Genomic DNA, 20745 nt, shown 5'->3' with positions numbered 1-20745 from the left:
TTCAGTTTCAAGAGGAAATGTGGTCAAGATGAAGAGTCATTTGGATCTAGATCTTTAAAGTACAGAACGGATATGTGTGTTGGTGGTGTCTTTTAATATTGAGGTGGAAAAATTGTATCTGAATCATTTGAAACCAAGAGAAATATTGTCAAAATAACTACAGGAAAGGTTATCTGTTAAATCTTTTGAAATTGAGAAAGTGGATATCGGATCTCACGCCTTTATATATGCTTTTATCAGATATTGCGGTCGATTGTACCTATTGCATAACTCCGGAGATAGAAACTGACTCTGAATTACTGTCTGCAGAAACTAAAATACATAGGCATCCTTATAAATGAAAAAAGAAAAGGAAAATATCTATGCAAATAATATCATCTTTCTAAAAAAAGTTTAATTTGACTTGAGACAACGTCAATCAGTTTCATAGTTTAGCCTTATTGATTTATACAGCCACCTGACAGATCTGGTTGTCCCACCATGAAGCCATGTGTTTTTAGGGTGCAGACCCTTTTCTTTACAATAATAATCCAGCTGTCTCAGTCTCCAGCTTGACTGTTGCTGGGAAGGAAGGTGGCTTGATCATCTAGGCGTATAGACACTGTGGTTATTTACACAACTAAAATGCACAGTGTTGGATTTTATGTGAACTGTATCCCAAGAAGTCTTCAGCAAAAAAAATATTTTGTGATGGATTGAAGAATGTATGTAAATATTTGGTCTTCATTATCGGCACAGGGTCTGTTATAGCCAGTTAATGAATTGACATCGCAGCGAACAACACGCAATGCACAACTGCAATGAACTGGAGGGACATTTGAGAATAGGAAACGTACGCCTATAAAACACAAATAGCAGTTTAATAATGACTAGATGGATTTTGTTTTGTAATTTAATTCAAGGATGTGGGATATGTTTCAGCAATTAGCCTGTAACCAAATTCAAAGTTCTTCCTGGTTTTCAGAAAAAGGATTTTCCAAATGTTAACTGCGATTCACATGGACCACACAGCAATACTTTCAGTGAACATTTTATGTGACCAGCTTTCAATATCCGATTGGATTGGATTAATTCTACGTACAAAACCTCGGAAATCCATTACTGTTATTTTACAGTTTATTTTGTGCAGCTAAAAGGAAATACAAATCTATACTTTAGCTGCTAGCACACACGTGAGTATAACATTGTGGTCATCAGTTTCGTACACTTACAGAATATTGATCCCATAGTTCACAGGATTTATAATAATTAATCGGGAAAACTTACCAATCTTGGAAACAAATTCCCCTTGTTTCAATAATTTAACCCATGTTTAGAGATTAAAATTTGTATTCTATACTCGAAATACAGTCAACCATTTTTAAACCTGATCAGCAACATAAATTTCACACCAGTCTGTTTTTAAAAACATTTTACGAAAAGGTGAAAAGTGAAAATTATTACTAGAATATAGTCACAGGCACCAGCCCAAAAATCTTTAGGGGTAGGTGAAGGAGGGGGGAGGGGTTCAAACCTAAGAAAAGGGGAAAAATAAGTGTTTTTCAAAGAAAATGTCCTAGCACATGTAATATTTTCTTCCTAAATCCTAGAAAACCTGTCAAGACCTACCACTTCCTTAAAATCAAGGTTAAATATTGCTATATTGATCAATGAAAGAAAGTTCTTACATAGACAATTGGTTTAAACACTGTTAAATGAAAGTTAAAAACACTCATACCATGCAGTGTTAGCTACATAGATGATTTAAGGAGCTATGAGTATAATATCACCTTTGTATCTTATGGGGTCAAGTTAAACCAATTACATGCCTCTGCAGAAATTAAAGATCTTGAATTATGTATATATAAAGCAACATTCTCTGCATAATTGTGGCCTGTAGGTTTCATTGGTGGAGATTATGTCAATCATCGTGGAGTGATTCTCTGGCTTACACACAATATCATCCCAAATCATCTGGTATTCATTAGACCCCTTCGCCCTCCATCGGTAGGCGATACATACACAGGAGTTGTTTCTCTGACTCCTGTGTGTTACTCATTGAGACCTTCAAGTGGTGGAATGTGATCACTATTTAATACAAAGAAACAACAACCACTTAAACTTTGTTTATCTTTACCGTATTTATCCTGCAAGAAGCCCTGGAGTCAACGCACATAAACTCAAATTTCAAGTAGGGGGATTATTATAGGACAGTTGAATTACATTTATTGGCATTTATAGTGAATTGTAATATATTAGAGGCAGGGTAGTCTAGTGGTAGGGCCCCGGGCTTGTGACCGAAGGTTTGTAGGTTCGAGTCATGAAACGGCACTGTGTGGTATCATTTAACAAGATACTTTACTCTGCGTGTTCTAGTCTACTCAGCTGTAAATGAGTACGTGGTTTGGCAGTGCTAGCATTATTGATATTGAATGCTAACTATGAGGGTCTAAATGGCAGCACCAGCTGTATGCTCCCCAGGAAGTTGAAAAATATTGGCTGGTTGCATAGGCCCTATAACCACGGATAATAATTTGTGAACCGCTTTGAGACGACTTACGAACTAGGTTGTGATAAAGCGGTATATAAGAACCTCACGTCATATATCGTTGGACTTATTATTAGACATATGCTTATTGAAGGATAAATACGGTAATATTACCACATGTATACAGAGTACATATAAGTCAAAAATGCACTGTCATTACGCCTGTATCCCTTGATAAATTTCTATAATGCCATCAATCGGCCAGTAAAATGTTGGCGTTACACAGCTAGGGTACCAGAAACGTGAGGTATGACAATTTAATTATCCAAATCCCCTGATATATTGACAAATCTTTTAATGCGGAAATGTCGCTGGACAAATGGTGACAATATAACAAGGTTTGATGTATGTAGTGTAAGCTCAACCAAGAGTTTACAGATTAGGCATAATAGTTGCTTTTGTTTTATTTGAGAATTCATATATATTTGTCCTTGGTCAAATTATTAACTCATTCACCCCTGAAATTTCATAATGAACTATTCCAACCTTTGAATTGGAAGAGTTAAAATGTGTCTTCAGGGGTGAATGAGTTAAACCAATCTCACTTATTATAAACCTGTGCAGGTTAGGGGAAAGAAGTCACCTGCTGACTAATTTTCCACTACATTATTGTATGAGGCTACTAACATGGGACCACTTGCAGAAATGCAGACTTTCTTGGAAGAGACAGCAAAATGATCGTCTTCGCCATCTTGCATTCGACACTTTAGGCCTTCAGATCTTTTCTTCATCTCTTCTACCTATACACTTCCCTTTCGTCGATGTCTCCGACTCCCTATAGGTATCTGTTCTCATACCACCTTAGATGTTGTCCGGACAAAACTTCAGAGCAAATTTCACTTCCATTATGTATGAATGCACATTGGTTTATTAGTGTTACTATGCTATGTGAAGGTATTCACCTTTTTGATCTAAATTATGTGACTTACTTAGCAGTGAGCTGCGAAGGCGATATCTGATCCCCCACACAAGCAGGCCGATATTTGATCTTGATCAAGATAAAATTTGGATGTATTATTGATCAAAATCAATGGACAGGATGATTTATTTGTAAAAGCAATTTTGTTAATTAAAGGTGAAGTTTCAGTCGTGAATGGTTCTCCCCGGCACCAATAGGCTGATCTGGAAATATTTTTAAAAGTTAATTTTTATCTGCAAAATAAAATAATATCACCTTTGTAAGATTTCGTATCCATGAGTAATCTAGTACAGTGTTTAATTTTTATTGGGTTTATAACTTCGTTAAGTGTGTGTTAGTGATATCGTATTCGTGAACAATTCAAATAAAACTACGTAGATTTTAAAATCTGATAATGAGTTAGTTATATATAAAATTGTAAGCAATTTGGCTACCAGCTATGATGACTTAATTTTGTAGAGAAGTTTTATATATACACATTGATTTGCTTAATTTGGTATTTCTTCAACTCATTCACCCCTTAAATTTCAAAATGAACTGTTCCATCCTTTGAATTGGAAGAGTTCAAATGTGTCTTTAGGGTGAATGAGCTAATGATGTATTGAAGGTAAAATCAAATCAAATGTGTTTAGTCATATGATTTATCTGTTATATTAGCAGTGCCTTATTCATTATCACAGATTTGATATTGAAGAGCACAAGTTTGGTTCCTTGCCTTTTTCTGTAAAAAATAAACCCTTGTTAATTCTACTAGTTCATGATAATTCTGCTCATTACCCCCCACCCCCACCCCCACCCAACCCACGTCCAGCATCACTCCAGTCCCCCTCTCCCACCACCACCATCATCACATCACCCCTATCCCAACCCACTCTCCAGCTCTAATAGTTCAATTTTATCTTTACAAAAACATGAACCAGAAACTAAAATAGAAAATGTCAAAAGGTTAATTTCTGTAATGGTATAAAACAAATTTCATTATTTGGGAGGAAATGAAGGTATAATAAACAATTATTCTTGGAAATTAAGTTGATGAAATGAAAAAATTCATAACCAAGATTTGAAATGACTGAGTGAAAAAAAACCTTCAGTGTCGTCTAGTATGTGGGTACCATGTAGTACAATTATTGACCTCACCCTGGTTTCCTTACTACAGTATGGGTAACTCGTCGGGGGAATGGGAAAGGTAGGGTTAAGGGTGCCATGTATGACGCAAAGTTTCATAGAAACAGAAAATGTGGAAAATCAAGTTTATGAGTCATTGTATTTTGTGTTGGGGACCGTCGAGGAAATGCAATGAACCTTTCCTTATTTATCTTAAAGAGAAGGGACAAGTTGGACGACACTGGGCTGGATATTGGTTATGGCAGTGAGTTAAGTATTTCACCTATTGCCTTAATCCAACATATTACATATATGTAAACAACCCACCCACCTGCTCACGTTTGTTTGATCTTCGCCATTCGTACAAACCCATTGGTTATTATCTAGTCACATGTAGCTGTAATATTATTTTTTGGATCACTTATTTTGATTTTTTTGCCCCGGAACCTCTATTACAAAAGAACAAAAATTGGTCCAACATCAAATGTTCTGATAGCAAACAGAGTCGGCCGGTACATCCTTATCAGAGGTTTCAGATATTGGAAAATTGTGGCCAATTTATAACTGTTTAATGAGGGTTATCGGTCGTCTGCCAGTGTCCCGGAACAGCTACGGAACATCATGCACCTATACAGGATATACTGGCTTTGATATGTATTTAATTTATTATTTGATTTGAAGAGTGTTTTCATGGTAAGATAAAAATGTCAGGTTTTTGATGTGTTTTGTAATTTACGCTGCAATACTAGTCTTAAAAATATAGAGGATTAATAATTCTTCTTGGAAGTTTTATACTGGCCTCCTGACTGGCGAAAGGGGAAGTGGATGTATTTTACAAGAAGGCAGTTTGTTTATATTGGAGAAAACCTAGAATTTTTCAAGTTTTGAGGAAACGGTGAAATATTTAAACATCAGTAGATGATATTCTGAACATTTTTCCATCAACTAAAGGATGTTTTTGACACATGTATTTAGTCTTTGTAAATGAGAAAGATATAATAGATATTCAACAGTCAAAATACTGAATTTTTATCCTTGACAGCATTCCATGTGTATATACAGCCACAGGAATTTTCCTCCTCAGTTGTTTACTACAAATTCCATTTTGTATTTAATTTGAAGAGGATTATACTTATACAAACCTTTAGTCCTTGGAGAGGATTTTCTACTTCATGTGATCTGTTTATCTGTTATTTTAGATGTAAACATCTGGAACAGATTTTGTTTAAGTAAAAAGATCGCTGAAATATTTAAAGTTTTCGTACGGTGCCTTATATTCACTGTAATAATAACAAGTAGTCACAGACGTTCATCCACCTGTTAAATAATTAGCATTTCTGAAAAGTTCGGAGCTAAAAGGTGATCCACGTGTGTTTTCATCCGTAAAATGAGGTAAACATTTTTTTGAAAAATTCTGACTCACTGCGATGATTGATGAGATTTTTAATGTTTTCGTGACGAAATTAAAACTCCACGGATGACGAAAGAAAAAGATGACAATTTTACGTGTATACCCAGTTCGCTCGTAAGGTGTAAATCAACTATGTGATATTACTTTTATACAACTACTTTGATTTGCCGGAATTCCATAATATTTATGATACATATGTTTGTGTACGTCGAGGGTGGGCATGAAATAGTGGATGTTTTCCACAAAGGAAACCGGGAGATCAGGTTTAGATCTGTGATGGTGTGATGCTATCGCACCACGAAGAAACAGTAAAAGCGGAACAGTTTTACAATATCTCGACACTCATCAGATAATGGAGTGAAAAAACGTCTTCATTTAAATTTGGATTTAATCACTTGTGTACACACGACAATATTGTGATGTAAATAGAAACATGGGATCTTCTACAGGGCTCTGTGAGTCAGGTAGGGCATTAAACACTGTATAATATCTTGATATGTTTAACAAAATATTATTATAACGCTCAACAAGTGTCAAGGAATGTTTACATCCATCTTGTAGGTTTCAGGAGGTGGTTTCAGGAGGATACACCTAAGTGTATAGCGAAGCCCTTTTATGGTAAAGCAAAGAGATTAAACAAAAGGAAATAATCAGCTTCTGAACCCGGATAAGCATTGGAAACCTTCAGGCTTGACTATAGCTTTGATAAATCATTTTTGGAAAGAAAGCCATACTTTGCAGAAGTAAAATGTAATCAACATTCAGTGTTCTGGGTGTAAAATTTCAGTGGTGCAGACCGGGATTCCAACCCAGGACTTCAGATTGTTTTACTATTGTTCTCACCGATTGAGTTATTTGGTCAATGAAAGTGTCAACTGTATGCGTGCTAGGGGAGGTTACTGTTTATACGAAAAACCACAGTGTGGTAAGACAGGGATCTTTGAATTTCATAAAAGTAAGAGAGTATGGAGACAAGTTTGAAATTCTCTTTATCATATACTTATAACTACAGAATGTTCCAAATCACTGTGTAACTAAGTTGAAAAAATTGATGAGAAACACCACCAGTTTACCTTAAAATGCTACGTATTTGTGACGTCATTGTTACGTTTTTAAAACGTCATAGTTGGTGGAATTACACATTATGGACTGGAAATATCATCTGTTACAGAGTTTCTATTACACTTTACAGCAGCTTGAGGTTACGATAAGAATGATTCAAGGCCTTGCACGGCCTCTATAAAATCTCCAAATGTTTATAACATTCGCATATATGAACACTGCTGTGCTGTAGGCTTAAAAGACTATACTGTATACATACAACCTTAATGTGAATGTCAGACCTCGCATGTATTCTGCAAAATAAAACATGAAATGCTTGTAACTTTGATAGAAATAGCATATCATATTGGCTAAACGCATGTCGATAGACTTAAAAACGTTAACAATTGATCCCAGATCCATTACATCATGGGAGTTTCTGAAGTGCTTTTGCACAGCGCGTCTTGACAGATAATGAATAATTTCTGCTTTTAGAATGTTGCCTGTCTCACTTATAAAATTTCACATATGATTTTTCTTTCCAAGTGAGAATACCTATTAACTTTGAAATATCACAATTGCCAGACATTTTTTTCTTTTCCAAAATACTGATGAATTATGAAATATAATATGGTGATATATTACAAAGATGCATTTAAGGTGTAAAAGTGTGGACCATTTTAGAAACCCCCGGGAGAAGTCCGCAATCATTATAAAAAGTAAAGTAACAAATTACTTTAGGGACCCCCTTTGATGTATAACTGGACCAATTTTGCCCGATTTTTCAACGCGTTCAAAAACTCGTACATCAGTTCTTATATTGCCATAAAAAATTATAGTAATAGCTGTCTTGAGAGACCATGCATTTCAGTGATTCATCCGAGTTAAATGTGAGACCGATATCACTGCTCACATAAGTCACACTTCTCTAGAGAATTAATATCAGTCTTATACCAGAAGATTTCGGATTCAGCTGTGCTGCTCCATATGTAACAGGATCTGGTAACTGTAACCAACCTTTACCATAATTCACTCCGATATTCACACTTGGTCTCAAGGTTCCGAATTACAATATTTCTGTATTGATCCTCGACCGTCTTCGACTGGATTGGGCTATGAAGAGGTATCATAGACGGCTATACTAGACATACTTTAATGTTTCAAGTTTTGTGGGTGGGTTAAGATGGAATGTACAATGCTGTGATATCTAGACGCTATGCATGTACATACTTTTAGTGTTAATTTTTTTTGGTCTAGAATTTAACATGCAATTGACTGGAACTCTATTGCTTTCACATCTCCAATACGAGATTTTGAATATTCATGGCAAACCTTCGAAAAATGTATGAGCATTTTAGGTGAAATACAAAATCGATAGAATTTGATTCTTCTTATGCTTTTCCTATTTTACTGAAGAAGTTGTAAGTTTCAGTTGCTGTGTATTCTTGACTTTATTTAAATAATTTTCTTTTCTGTTACAGCTATACAGTCTCTGGATTCTCTCAATGACCAAATCGTACAATATATCTTCACGCCATCAAATGGACAGCCTTTTGATTTCGACAAAGACCTCTTGCCCAATGAACAAGAGACACTGAAGTCGTCGATGGTGTTGATTCGACGGCTTCTTCACGACGCCCAAAGCAAGTTTCGTAAAATGGTAGAAGACAATAAACAGTTGGCAGCTCGAATCGACGGATCTATACACGCGGCTAACCAGGAGGTGAATGCCCTGCGCACAGAACTAGTGGACACAAATAAGCGATTGTCGGAGATAGGAACGGGAATTGAGAAACGGGACTGTGGAGTTCAATGTGACAGTGAAAGTAAGTACAGTTGTGTTTTAGAGTTACCTCTCTTTGCCAGCTTTTTCCTTAATGTTTCTTTCACTCATTCACCCCTGAAATTTCATGATGAACTATTCCAACCTTTGAATTGGAAGAGTTCAAATGTGTCTTCGGGAGTGAATGAGTTAAAGTCATCTCAAATTATATCAGATGTGTTTTTTCCAGCCTGGGTTAATATGTTAAATACTACATTTTTCTCAACAAGTGTCCCTTTTTATTGTACGCCCGTCGAAGACGGGGACGTATTATGTTTTCACGTGAGCAGGCAGGCGGGCGGGCGGGTGNTAATTTGTGGAGTTATGCCCCTTTATGGACTTGCCGAAACAGTGTCCGCTCGATATCTCGAGTAATTATTAACGGATTAACTTCAAACTTCACAACAAGGTTAATTACCATGAAACCTCGGACAAATTCGATAACCGCCATTATCCGACCGTAATTATTGGAGTTATTCCCCTTGGTTTCATTAATGCGATGCATGCGTTCGATGATGTTGTATTGCACTCATTGATCTACCAGTTATGTTGAATGATTTATCTTTTAATATCAATTACTCACAAATGCTTCATATATTTCAATCATACAAACAACTGCTCATTCAATGTGTGACGGGCGTATTATATACCGCTCGCAGTAAGTAACCTTGTTCCACTAGGTGGAGCAAAAATTGCTTTGCATTTTAACTTGTCATATTTGACATTTTAAGGGCGTGGAATGAGAGTAAGTGATGATCGGGGCAACTTTATTGAGTTGAAACAGCTGTAATTTACTGGGGCGTTAAATTGAAATAAGGGAAAATCAGTCCCAAAATCGCTAGTTACTGACAGGTTGCATGGATAGTACACATGCATTAACAAGATTATTCAGGATACATTCACCCCTACATATTTACACTTGGTTTGCCCAGTCTTTGATTTAGTATTTAGGTTCAAATGTGGCTTTAGGGGTGAATGGGTTAATTGACTTACTGAACCTGTATAATCTGAAAACCTGTCTACAGTGTTTCTTGCACTGGTCATGCAGTTTAGACAGATTTTAATGATAAAATATGTAAGCTTCAAAAATATTCACATATATGTTGTTAAGGAATGAAGCAATAGAGAAAAAAATGTGACCCCACAAATTTAGAGCATAGCTACTCACTGTTCTAAGGTTTATTTTGGAACTGCTAAAGCTTACACAGTCTAGCCCAGCATGCTGCAGTATTTACATTAGAGATGATGTGCATGTTTTCAAGATCAATCAGAGATAATAAACATATCAAGAGCAGATTCCTTTTGCACTTATCACGGTATACATGCGGGTGCAGGTGCTGTATCTAACGAATCCTCCTTTATTCCGAATCCCTATCAACAGCTTCTGAAGACGACTGTTACATGCTGTGATCATGTGAACCTATAGTGGATGAGCATGCATGCCCAAATACTGGTGATAAGGGGGTTTGGGGAGGGGGAATTGGGGAGAATGCTGTTGGAAGGGGTTGCATTGATAAATTGTTGGAGAGGAGGAGATTGTTGGGGGTGTTGTGGGTAGGTGGAAGTGATAAGGTGAATGGATTGAGGGGTACAGGGGACAGTGATAACTCTGTGGGAGATAAAGGCGGTTGAGGATGCTATTGAGGAAGGGGTGCAGTGAGGTATTTGTGAGGGATGCTGTTCGGAAGGAGATGGAGTTGAGGGGTGCTGTTTGGAGGGATGCCTCAATAATAAAAAGAGATGGAGTTGAGGGGTGCTATTTGGAAGGATGCCTCAATAAGAAAAAGAGATGGAGTTGAGGGGTGCTGTTTGGAGGGATGCCTCAACAATAAAAAGAAATGGAGTTGAGGGGTGCTGTTTGGAGGGATGCCTCAATAATACAAAGAGATGGAGTTGAGGGTTGCTGTTGAGAGTGGTATGGTGATAAATTTGGGGAGAGGTTTGGGTAATCTGCATATAGTGTCTGGGTTAGGTCGGGATATTGCAGGAAGGGTTCAGTGCCCAGAGGGAAAAAGGAGCTTGATGATGTAGGGAGCGATGTTGTGGATGGGAGGATTCATGTGCTTCTGTAAACCTTACATTATTAAAATACATTCTAATCTTGAAATGGTTTTTTTTTTCAACTATTCTGATAACAATTCTCTACTGAAAATAACAGCTTGATGATTTTTTTTTCATTTAGTGAGTTAAGAGTTACTATTTCATGTTTTGAAAGAATATTCATGGAAATTTCTCTTGGCAATATATGCTGCATGCATCGTGGCACCACCATTGGGCATACAAGTCTTGTATCAACACTATGACTAAAACACCTATCAGACGTTATACATGTTCCCTAACCTGATTAATGAATCAGTCTTCTTTCTGTTTTGTCTAAGAAGTATGAATGGGAATAGAAACAGCACATCTGTTTATTGTCCGCAATCTACTTATTAACATTTGCCTAAATATTTACATCAAGCCTTGAACACAGTCTGGATCAGAGTTAAGGCATCACCACAAATTACTTGATTATAGCAATGGAGTTGAGGCATCGCCCTACAAATTACTTGATTAGCAGTGGTTGCCGACCCTGTTCTGTTTATAGGATATATCCCCAGGAAGTCATCTGGCAGAGAAACACAGAGGCATGGACCCCCAAATAACCATAAGTTGTTTACACTTAGTGGTGTTATTGTGGGTTTTTTCTCTCTCAATATTTTCATAAATATAATGAAACAAATTGGGGCACTTTGTTTCTAAACAATTTTCAAAATGAAAAAAAAACAGTTGTGTGAGTATCAATGGTTAAGGTAGATTTAAAATGATCAAATTATGATATTAAGTAAATTTATTTTGATAATAAAAAAGATGTGACTTCAGTCTGATCTGATAAACAATTTTCAGAATGAAAAAAAACAGTTGTGTGAGTATCAATAGTTTAGGTAGATTTAAAATGATAAAATTATGATATTAAGTAAATTTATTTTGATAATAAAAAGATGTAACTACAGTTTTATCTGATACTATTAAATCTGAGTGGTATATATGGTGGGCTGACATGATGAATGGCTATTGGTATTGGAGCTCTCTAGTATCAGAACCATGGGTATCAGAGCCATCAGATGAGCTGCTAATGTGTACCTGCTGAGTATAAAACCTGCTTCTCTATCTGTTGTCCAGGCAACAACAAGTCTTGTCTGAAGCTCCCGACTCCCTCCTTAATCCCCTACAATTACTGTAGGACCTTATATGACCTTAATGTGTTGATGGACAATTAGAATTTTAACAAAAATATTCTTCATAAATTTTCTTATTCGGTTATAGTAAAATCTTTGAATGAATTATTGATGATTATCTAATGCTACATTAATGTTTTTTTCAAGAGACGCAACTCCTAACACAAATCACGGTATATTTTTCCTCATTTGGCAATAGTAAAATCTTCGAACGAATTATTATCTAACGTACGCTTAAAATATAAATTCAAGGGAGGTAACTCTAACACAAATCACAGTATATCGTGGAAGGTAGCATATTTCCTTAAAAATCATCAAATCTGGTTCCAATTGACCTCAAACTGATTAAGAAAGATATTAATCATCAATAAGATAAGAAGATTAAGATTATTGTCACAGACAGCTGAAGTTGAACTGATTTTTCACATAATAACCTTTGTTCAACATTCATATGTCAAATAGTTTGTGTTACCGTTGGATACAGAACTGATTTTGTCAAGACTTGTTACTCTGGAAACATAAACAACATTACAGATTTTATGTTCATACAGTGAAACTTGTCAAAGTTGAAACCGTGTTTGGTTTGGTTAATGTTTTACGTCCTATTAACAGCTATGGTCATATATTAAGGACGAACCAGCTTTTTTTTAGTGATTGAGGAGAACCAGAGTACCTGTAGAATAACCGCCAACCCGCGGTCAGTATCTGGTGACTGTAGGCCTAATTCAGAACGGAGGGTTTAAGTGATCGTAGACGGTCAGATGCCTCAACCACTAGGCCACAGAGGCTAAATAATTCACCACAGCGACATGTGGACACCATCTTTATATGTGGGCAAAATGTATTGGTCAGATTAGACAGGATGTCAGAATACACAGGTCAAATTTGTTAGTTTTCATTAGAAATGGGATTGCATTATGTTGGATTAGACAGGGTTTTTATACTTGAGTCAGATTTGGGAGGTTTTACAGTAGCCTGCATATATATATACTTTTTTCAAATTTATTAGTGGGAGTTAGAAATTATGTTAATCATGCACCTTTTCTCTTCTGTAGACACGCCACGCCACAAGGCTGACGAGGAAAATGAGTTGAAGCAACTAAGGGAAGAGAACTCTCGTCTTGAGGCACGCCTCGCAACACTGGAACAGGATGACCTCAAGGATATTGCCACGGAAACCACCAAGATTGGCGAGATGAAGCTTGACCTCATTCAGACCAAACAGGAACTCAACCGGGCCAAAGAGGCGTTACAAGGTACAGACTATATATTTTGTTTTATTTTTACGTCAAGTACTCTTAGAAATGAGGTCGCGAACATTAGAGTTCAAGGTCATTGAATAGGAGATATTCAGGGAAAATAAAATAAAAGGTCAAAGGGTACACCATAGATAGTTAAAGAATGCTGGTATTTTCTTAATGGAGATGTTTGCTTGTATCGTAAATGGACAGTGGTCAACTGCAGCATTATCACGAAAAGAAATGTGGCAACGTTTTCTACAGTGGAATCATTCTAGGTTCATTATGGTAACTGATCCATTTCTCATTGGTCATATTTCATCATGATTCTGTGGAAATGTTCACATTTTCACTTACCATAATTAGGGCAAATTTATTTTGACAGCAAATAAATATCATACATAAATGCCTTTAGCATGAATGGTGAAATAATCACCAGACAAACTTTAATGTTGAAGGGCAAATATTTAAATGATTAAAGGCTTTTGGTCTGTATCAATATCACAGAGATGACTTTGTAGTGTGGTTTAAGAGTTAATTGGGTGATAGATAATAACCAAATCCAGGTTTCAGTGTTGCTTCAGGACAATTTGTATGTGTTTATATTTTGAGCTATACTGTCTTATTTATAATCACCATTGATTTCTTTTTTATCTGGTACATGTTTAATATTTTTTTATCAGTTAAGGCTGCACAAATTTTAAATGGAATAACTGCTTCACTTTATTTAGCATAGCCAGCACATTGTATTTTTGAACAAATCAGAGATATTTGTAGTGGAAAATTCATTTTAGAAAATAATCTTTATGTCTGTCTTTTGATTTTAAATTGAACAACAATTCTTTTTTTGCTTTTTATTTTTTCTTCGATAGCAATCAAGAGCAATCATAAAGTACTTTATAAAACAATATTTGTCACACATAACATGTACTTTTAGTGTGAGCTTCACCTGCTAGCTCAGAAAATCAAGAAAGTTTCATGAAACTATACAATACCTGCTTGAGGTTCTTTCAACTCGTTCCCCCCTGAAATTTTATGATGAACTATTCCAACCAAGAACTGGACGAGTTCAAATGTGTCGTCAGGGGTGAATGAGTTGATTGCTAAAGAACAAAAATTATATTTTCTGAGAGATAACATTATAGTGTCCACCAATGCATAAAATATTTATCACCCCTGTGGGTTGTCATAATTCAACAAATCCTGCTTTCTTAACTTTTGTGAACATATGTTGGAGATATCATTCATCAGCATAACACTTCTTTCTGGTAGCTAGCGTGAAAACATTAAAATGAAAAAGATAAGATATGTGTCACTCCTGTCTAACGCCTTGTTATATTACCGAGGTTATGATACTAAATGACAAAAACGTCTTTGTTCAGTTGTAGAAATTCTTCATTGGCAGGGGAGGAAAAAACTGGAAACCTTTTTTTTATTTTCATGTAATAACGGGGAAAAAGGATGTTCAAGTGCCAACTCTTATCCAAAACAGAGAATAAGGGAGATTTTTTTTGATTTGTTTAAATTGCATGTACATCCCATTTATGTATTTTGATGCGATAGAGTCGGCTACCTTACGATTTTACAAGAAGTGGTCTTTCTGACAGGTGCTAGAATGCATCAGGGTTGTGATGTAGATAACATATTTCCCAACAGATCAAGTTTGTTTATGAGGGCTTGAAAGATGTGTGAAGTGTGAAAACGATATGTCAAGGTCACCGAAGGTCATAGAGTATTATGACTGTTGGTACGAACCTGGAACATTGAGGGCAGACACATAAAAACACCAAACAGTCCTCTGTATGCAGACAGACACTGTGTGTTTTAGGAATGGAGAAAATTCTGTGAACTATGAAGAAAATATTGTAAAAAAAAAGTTTTTGACTAAAATTCAATAACATTTGATGTTCTTGTATTATATTTTTATACCAGGTTTTGGCCTCTGGATATCTGAACAATGTAGATGCCAGAATTGTTAAGGATTTACAAATCTCATGATGTTTTTATTATCTGACAATTTCATAGGAATATGCCAATGAATTCCTGCATTCTGTAATAAACAAAGTTTGGGCAACTGAAATACAGCTAAAATACAACTGAAATACAACTAAATAGAATTTCAGAAAAATCTTCCAGACAGAAAAAAAAATATGCAATGTATCATTCTACAGGAAATATTAATACCAGCAATGGTTATATTAAACTATATTTTTGAAGATGTATTTCTTGGTGTTCTGCCACCACTAGGAATGATCAAACCAATTTCCTTGGAGGAGTGAGTGTACTTGCATGTGTAAGCCTATATGCATGATTGCAAACAGTAGTGATGACTGTGTATACCTACTGAGGCACCCTGTTCATTTTTAGCGATTATTTCAAAACTGATATTGGGCAAGAATGAAAACAGAATATTTTGGATACCTGCATGGTTTTGTTTGTTATGAAAATCAGTTAAACACATATTTTTCTGAAAATCAGTTAAACACATATTTTTCTGTTACTCTATCAGAGCAAAAAACAGCACCATAAAATTAACCTGTCTATTCTGATCCCTGAGATTTCTGACAAACTGTCTGATCCCATAATAGAAGATGTTCAGAAAGACCGGTGTATTTTGACATGCTGTCCGATATGATCAATATATGTTGTTTATCACGATGTATCAGATCAGACAGATGTCTGAGGCAGGCTAATCTTGCTGATATGTTGTATAACAAAGGGTGTTGGATAAGACAGGTATATCTAACCAAGATGCTGCGTCCCACAGGGTGTCAGATTAGACAGGTTTCATTGTACATTTAATTTTCATCGTCTAAACTTTTATCACATTTCATGTTGTACAGTTGTTAAACAACAGATAAACAAAAGTTTGTTTATTTCCTTTTGTAGCAATGAAGGGGGACCGAAAGCGTCTGAAGGCAGAAAAGCTTGAGTTGCTGAATCAAATGCGTCAGTTATACACGACGCTGGAGGATAAGGAAACCGAGCTCCGTGACTTTATCCGTAACTATGAGACGCGTATGAGGGAGAGCGATGATACCATCAAACAGGTACAAAAATAGCAAATCAGAGATTTACTGAAAGCAACTTTCAATCTACTGTAATATATTTCTGGAAATGTGATAAATAGAAAATATTATTACTGTAGAATCATTTATTTTCGTGGGGTTAAAATTTCGTGGTTTTCATATGCTAGCCTGTTTCAAGGACATTAAATTTCGCTGATTTCTGATTTTCCCCTATCTATATCACACCAAATGTATGTGTTTTTGTTGGGATTTAATTTCGTGGATTTTTGTTATCCACAAAATATTTATGATTTTACAGTTGCTTTTTTAATAAACATATGGTACAATTCATTTGTATGTCAGATTTTTCTCCTATTTTTAGGTCACCTGAGCTTTAGCTCAAGTGACCTATTGCTATCCGTTTTCGTCCGTCGTCGTCCGTCGTCCGTCGTCCGTTAACATTTTACATTTCAAACTTAAAGTCAAGTTCTGCTGGGCCGATTGAACTGAAAGTTGGTAGGAATGATCGCCTCATGGTCCTGACAAAGTGTTGTTATTTTTCGGGTCGATCAGAAATCCAATATGGCCGCCACGGCCACCATTTTGAAAACCTATTTCAAACTTAAAGTCAAGTTCTGCTGGACCGATTGAACTGAAAGTTGGTAGGAATGATCGCCTCATGGTCCTGACAAAGTGTTGTTATTTTTTGGGTCGATCAGAAATCCAATATGGCCACCACGGCCGCCATTTTGAAAACCTATTTCAAACTTAAAGTCAAGTTCTGCTGGACCGATTGAACTTAAAGTTTGTAGGAATGATCGACTCATGGTCCTGACAAAGTGTTGTTATTTTTCAGGTCAATCATAAATCCAATATGGCCGCCACGGCCACCATTTTGAAAACATATTTCAAACTTAAAGTCAAGTTCTGCTAGGCCGATTGAACTGAAACTTTGTAGGAATGATTGACTCATGGTCCTGACAAAGTGTTGTTATTTTTCAGGTCGATCAGAAATCCAATATGGCCACCACAGCTGCCATTTTGGTAAACTATTTCAAACTTAAAGTAAAGATCTACTTGGCCGATTGAACTGAAACTTTGTAGGAATGATCGAATCATGGTCCTGACAAAGTGTTGTTATTTTTCGGGTCAATCAGAAATACAATTTGGCTGCCATGGCCGCTATTTTGCTACTAAGTTCTAATAGGCCGATCTCACTTAAAATTGGTCTAGGAATGATCAGCTCATGGTCCTGACAAAGTTAAGTTAACATTATACTATTTTTTACTCAAATTGGTACATATTTCAACAACAAAAATAAATACTATAGACTCAGGTGACCGTTAAGGCCCATGGGCCTCTTGTTACCAATGCAACAGCAAATGTAATGAAATTATGGATTTGAATAATATATAATCATACATTTGGACCACAGCTGTGTAGAAATATGTACAAAAAGTTCAAGGACTGCAGATTGTGTTAGCTGTGTAGTAAACGATTATTAACTCCAGATCTGGCCACACCCTAATAATACTAGACAAGGATCAAAACAAATTAATCGGACACTATTTCCTCACACGTGATATCCCGCTCATTCACTGTCAATGAAAACCTATTATATATCCTTTCAAGTTAGAACCTAGATGTTGACCAAGTGTTTTTCTGTGTCTCATTTTTCCATTACCTGTGATCTATGTACGGAAGTAATTGTGTAAAGACAACATTCTACTCAATATTGTTTTGGAGGTACGCGCTGATTTTTCCATTCAGTGGATTTTTTTCTTTCCGTCAAGGAACCTAAACGTGTAAACAACCCATCTCGGAGCCGATTCGTTTTATAGATAACGTCCAACTCTAAATGTTTGGAAGCGTGTTCTGACTTTTCCATTCAGTGACGATTTATTTTTCATTGATGCGCCTAACGTGTAGAGAACCCATCTCAGAGCAGATTCATTGTATAGATAACGTCCAACTGTAAACGTTTGGAAGTGTGTTCTGATTTTGCCATTCATTGGAGATGTATTTGTTTTGGAGGAATCTGATGTCTATATAACTGCCAAACATCACGGAGTTGAACAATCCATCATTAAAAGTGGGGTTTTTTTGGTACATGCTGGTGCTATTATAAGATTGATGTTGTCACAAACTTCCCAGGCGGCTTACATTCACAAAAAAAGAAATTGGCATTCTGTCTTTTTTGAACTTCACAGTTAAGACAATTAAGTGTGTGTATGTTGTACTTAGCAGTTTTTGTCGAGAATTGTTTTAGATTTTTTAACACCTAGATGATCTCAGAAAAGTTTCAGTGTTATGTAATCTATGAAAAATTATGCTTAGATACGCAGATTTTATTCTGACAAAGTTAGGATTTTATAATCCAAATTGACTGTCAGCTGAAATAAGAAATAAAAAGAAAAAAACACATTTAAAAAGTTGGGTTTCATTTTTTTCTATCAAACTATTCCTGTGCTTGGTTTTGCCAGTGTTCATCTAATTTAAATTCAAATTGTTTAACTGTGCTTGAATTCACAACATTATATGGCAGATTGTTCCATAAATCAACAGTTCTTTCTGCAAAAGATTTTTTTTTTAATTTTATCTTTAATGCGAAATATTCATAATTTAAATGATCAGGAAAGGTTATGTAGGAAAGATGAAATAATCAATATAAATTTTGTGTCCTAAAACAGTTTTCTATCCCTCAAGTCCGGAAGTCTTCTGAAATTCTGGATATCGTACAAACAGGAAATACTGATAAAAATCATTGATTGAAGAATTATTGGCAAAATCAATGTCTCATATAAAGTAGAGCTCGGCTGTAAGAATTTGAAATCAGATTGCATAGTGTCAACAATATCTATTACAAATTTTACTCAGTATTTTTTTCTAATATTTTTTTTTTAAGAATTGCTTCATTTACCATTTCCAAATTGTTAGATATTATTACAAATCTAACATGTCAGTCCATTTCTTATCAAGTATTATTAAAAACATGACAGTTTTGAAAATGTAAATTAAACAACTATTCAAAAAAATTACATTTTTTTCCCTTTGAATGAAAACAACTCCCATTTATCTTGCTTCTGCTTAAAATCAGCTGATGTTTGTTTAATAAAAAAATACCCAAAACCAGCTAGTAGTTGATTAAAAGAGTAAAATTGAATGTTGTGTTGTAGCTTGCCACAGAACGTGAGGACTGTGAACATGAACGCTGGGATTTGATGAAACAAGTCCGGGACGGACAGGAACGCACCTTCATACTCCGGTCACAACTCGAAAGTAAAGATGCACAAATAAAAAAGTTGGAAGTAGATTTGGTCGAGGTAAGTAGATAATATAATTAATTATTCTGACATTTTTCGTCACAATTTGTTGATGTTTGGTTTGGTTTTACTTTTTAACGTCCTATATATTACCGGCTCAAGTCATTTAAGGACGTTCCTCCATGTGTGTAGTGTAGGTGTGTATGTGTGCTGGAGACAGGGTATGTTGGTGTATTTGACTCCTTGTGATGGCCAGATCCGATGCCGACTTTGTAGTGCTAACTCACTGAAACACCGTGCCGAAGGCACCAAGCGTAGCACTCCGGCCCGGTCACATTATACTGACAACTGGTTAACTAGTTTTCGCCAATACTCTAAATGCTGAACGTTCAGCTGGGAATGATAACTACTAGTATTAATGACTTTGGTATTTATTAGAGCAGTCATTACTTCTTTACATAGATGACAACTTTCAAGTTAAGGATCTCCCTTAACCCTTTCAACCCTATGCAACTTTAGTAGACTCTACCATCCTTTGATCTGGATGAGTCCATTATGGTCTACAGTGGTGAAAGGGTTAACCACCGACTAAAATTGTTACTAATACTTTAGAAACTTCTTTTCTGAAATTAATTTAGCATTGATAAATAATTTCTGAAAATTGTAAATTCATAGCCTACAGAACTTTTATGAAAAAATTTATATAGATGAAATAAAAAGCAAAAATCAATAACAGTGTTTGGAGTGAATGAGACCATTTGTCAGGATTTGAATCCTTGACGTGTGATAATTATACTGTAGTGCTAAATAACTGAGCTACCTGGTCAGTGGTAGTATCCTAGCCCAGAAACAGTTATATCAAAAATCAAAAGATCAAAGTTTTACTTTTAAAACAAACAATGTACGTATTAAACGTGCGACAACGTGTTTCAAGACTGGCTGGTCCCTTTGTCAAGCTATAACTGAGTGAGTGATTTGTATTACTTATCTCATCTACGATGTGACGAAGTTGTATACTTTACATGTCACTCGACCCAAGACGTTTACCCAATCAATAGGGAGCTTATACACATTGCATCAGATAGGTTACAGGTAGGGTGTAGATCTAGTCCCCTCCCCTGTTATGTCAGAACGGGTCATACAGATGACTCAGCTGGTGTCCCCCCTCATCTCTGTTCACGAGTTTTCCTGATT

General features: G+C 35.8%; 1 protein-coding gene across 9 annotated transcripts in view; it reads left to right on the top strand.

Moving 5' to 3' along the window:
* The window catches only part of LOC110456815 (kazrin-like), a 94535-nt gene that overhangs the window by 61170 nt on the left and 12620 nt on the right, over positions 1-20745 (top strand). For 7 of the 9 annotated variants that reach the window (XM_021507797.1, XM_021507795.1, XM_021507794.1 and 4 more), the window contains 4 exons: positions 8484-8828; positions 13098-13298; positions 16170-16330; positions 19465-19611. In XM_021507797.1, the coding sequence (XP_021363472.1) occupies positions 8484-8828; positions 13098-13298; positions 16170-16330; positions 19465-19611 (854 nt within the window). Of the gene's footprint in view, positions 1-4727; positions 4816-6060; positions 6426-8483; positions 8829-13097; positions 13299-16169; positions 16331-19464; positions 19612-20745 lie in introns of those variants that run through there. The other 2 variants (XM_021507796.1, XM_021507798.1) reach the window with 2 other exon arrangements.

The sequence above is a fragment of the Mizuhopecten yessoensis genome, unplaced genomic scaffold (genome assembly GCF_002113885.1).
Source record: "Mizuhopecten yessoensis strain PY_sf001 unplaced genomic scaffold, ASM211388v2 scaffold8853, whole genome shotgun sequence".
Lineage (NCBI taxonomy): Eukaryota > Metazoa > Mollusca > Bivalvia > Pectinida > Pectinidae > Mizuhopecten > Mizuhopecten yessoensis.
The sequence above is the reverse complement of the archived record's forward strand: the minus strand, read 5'-3'. Positions and strand labels throughout refer to the sequence as shown.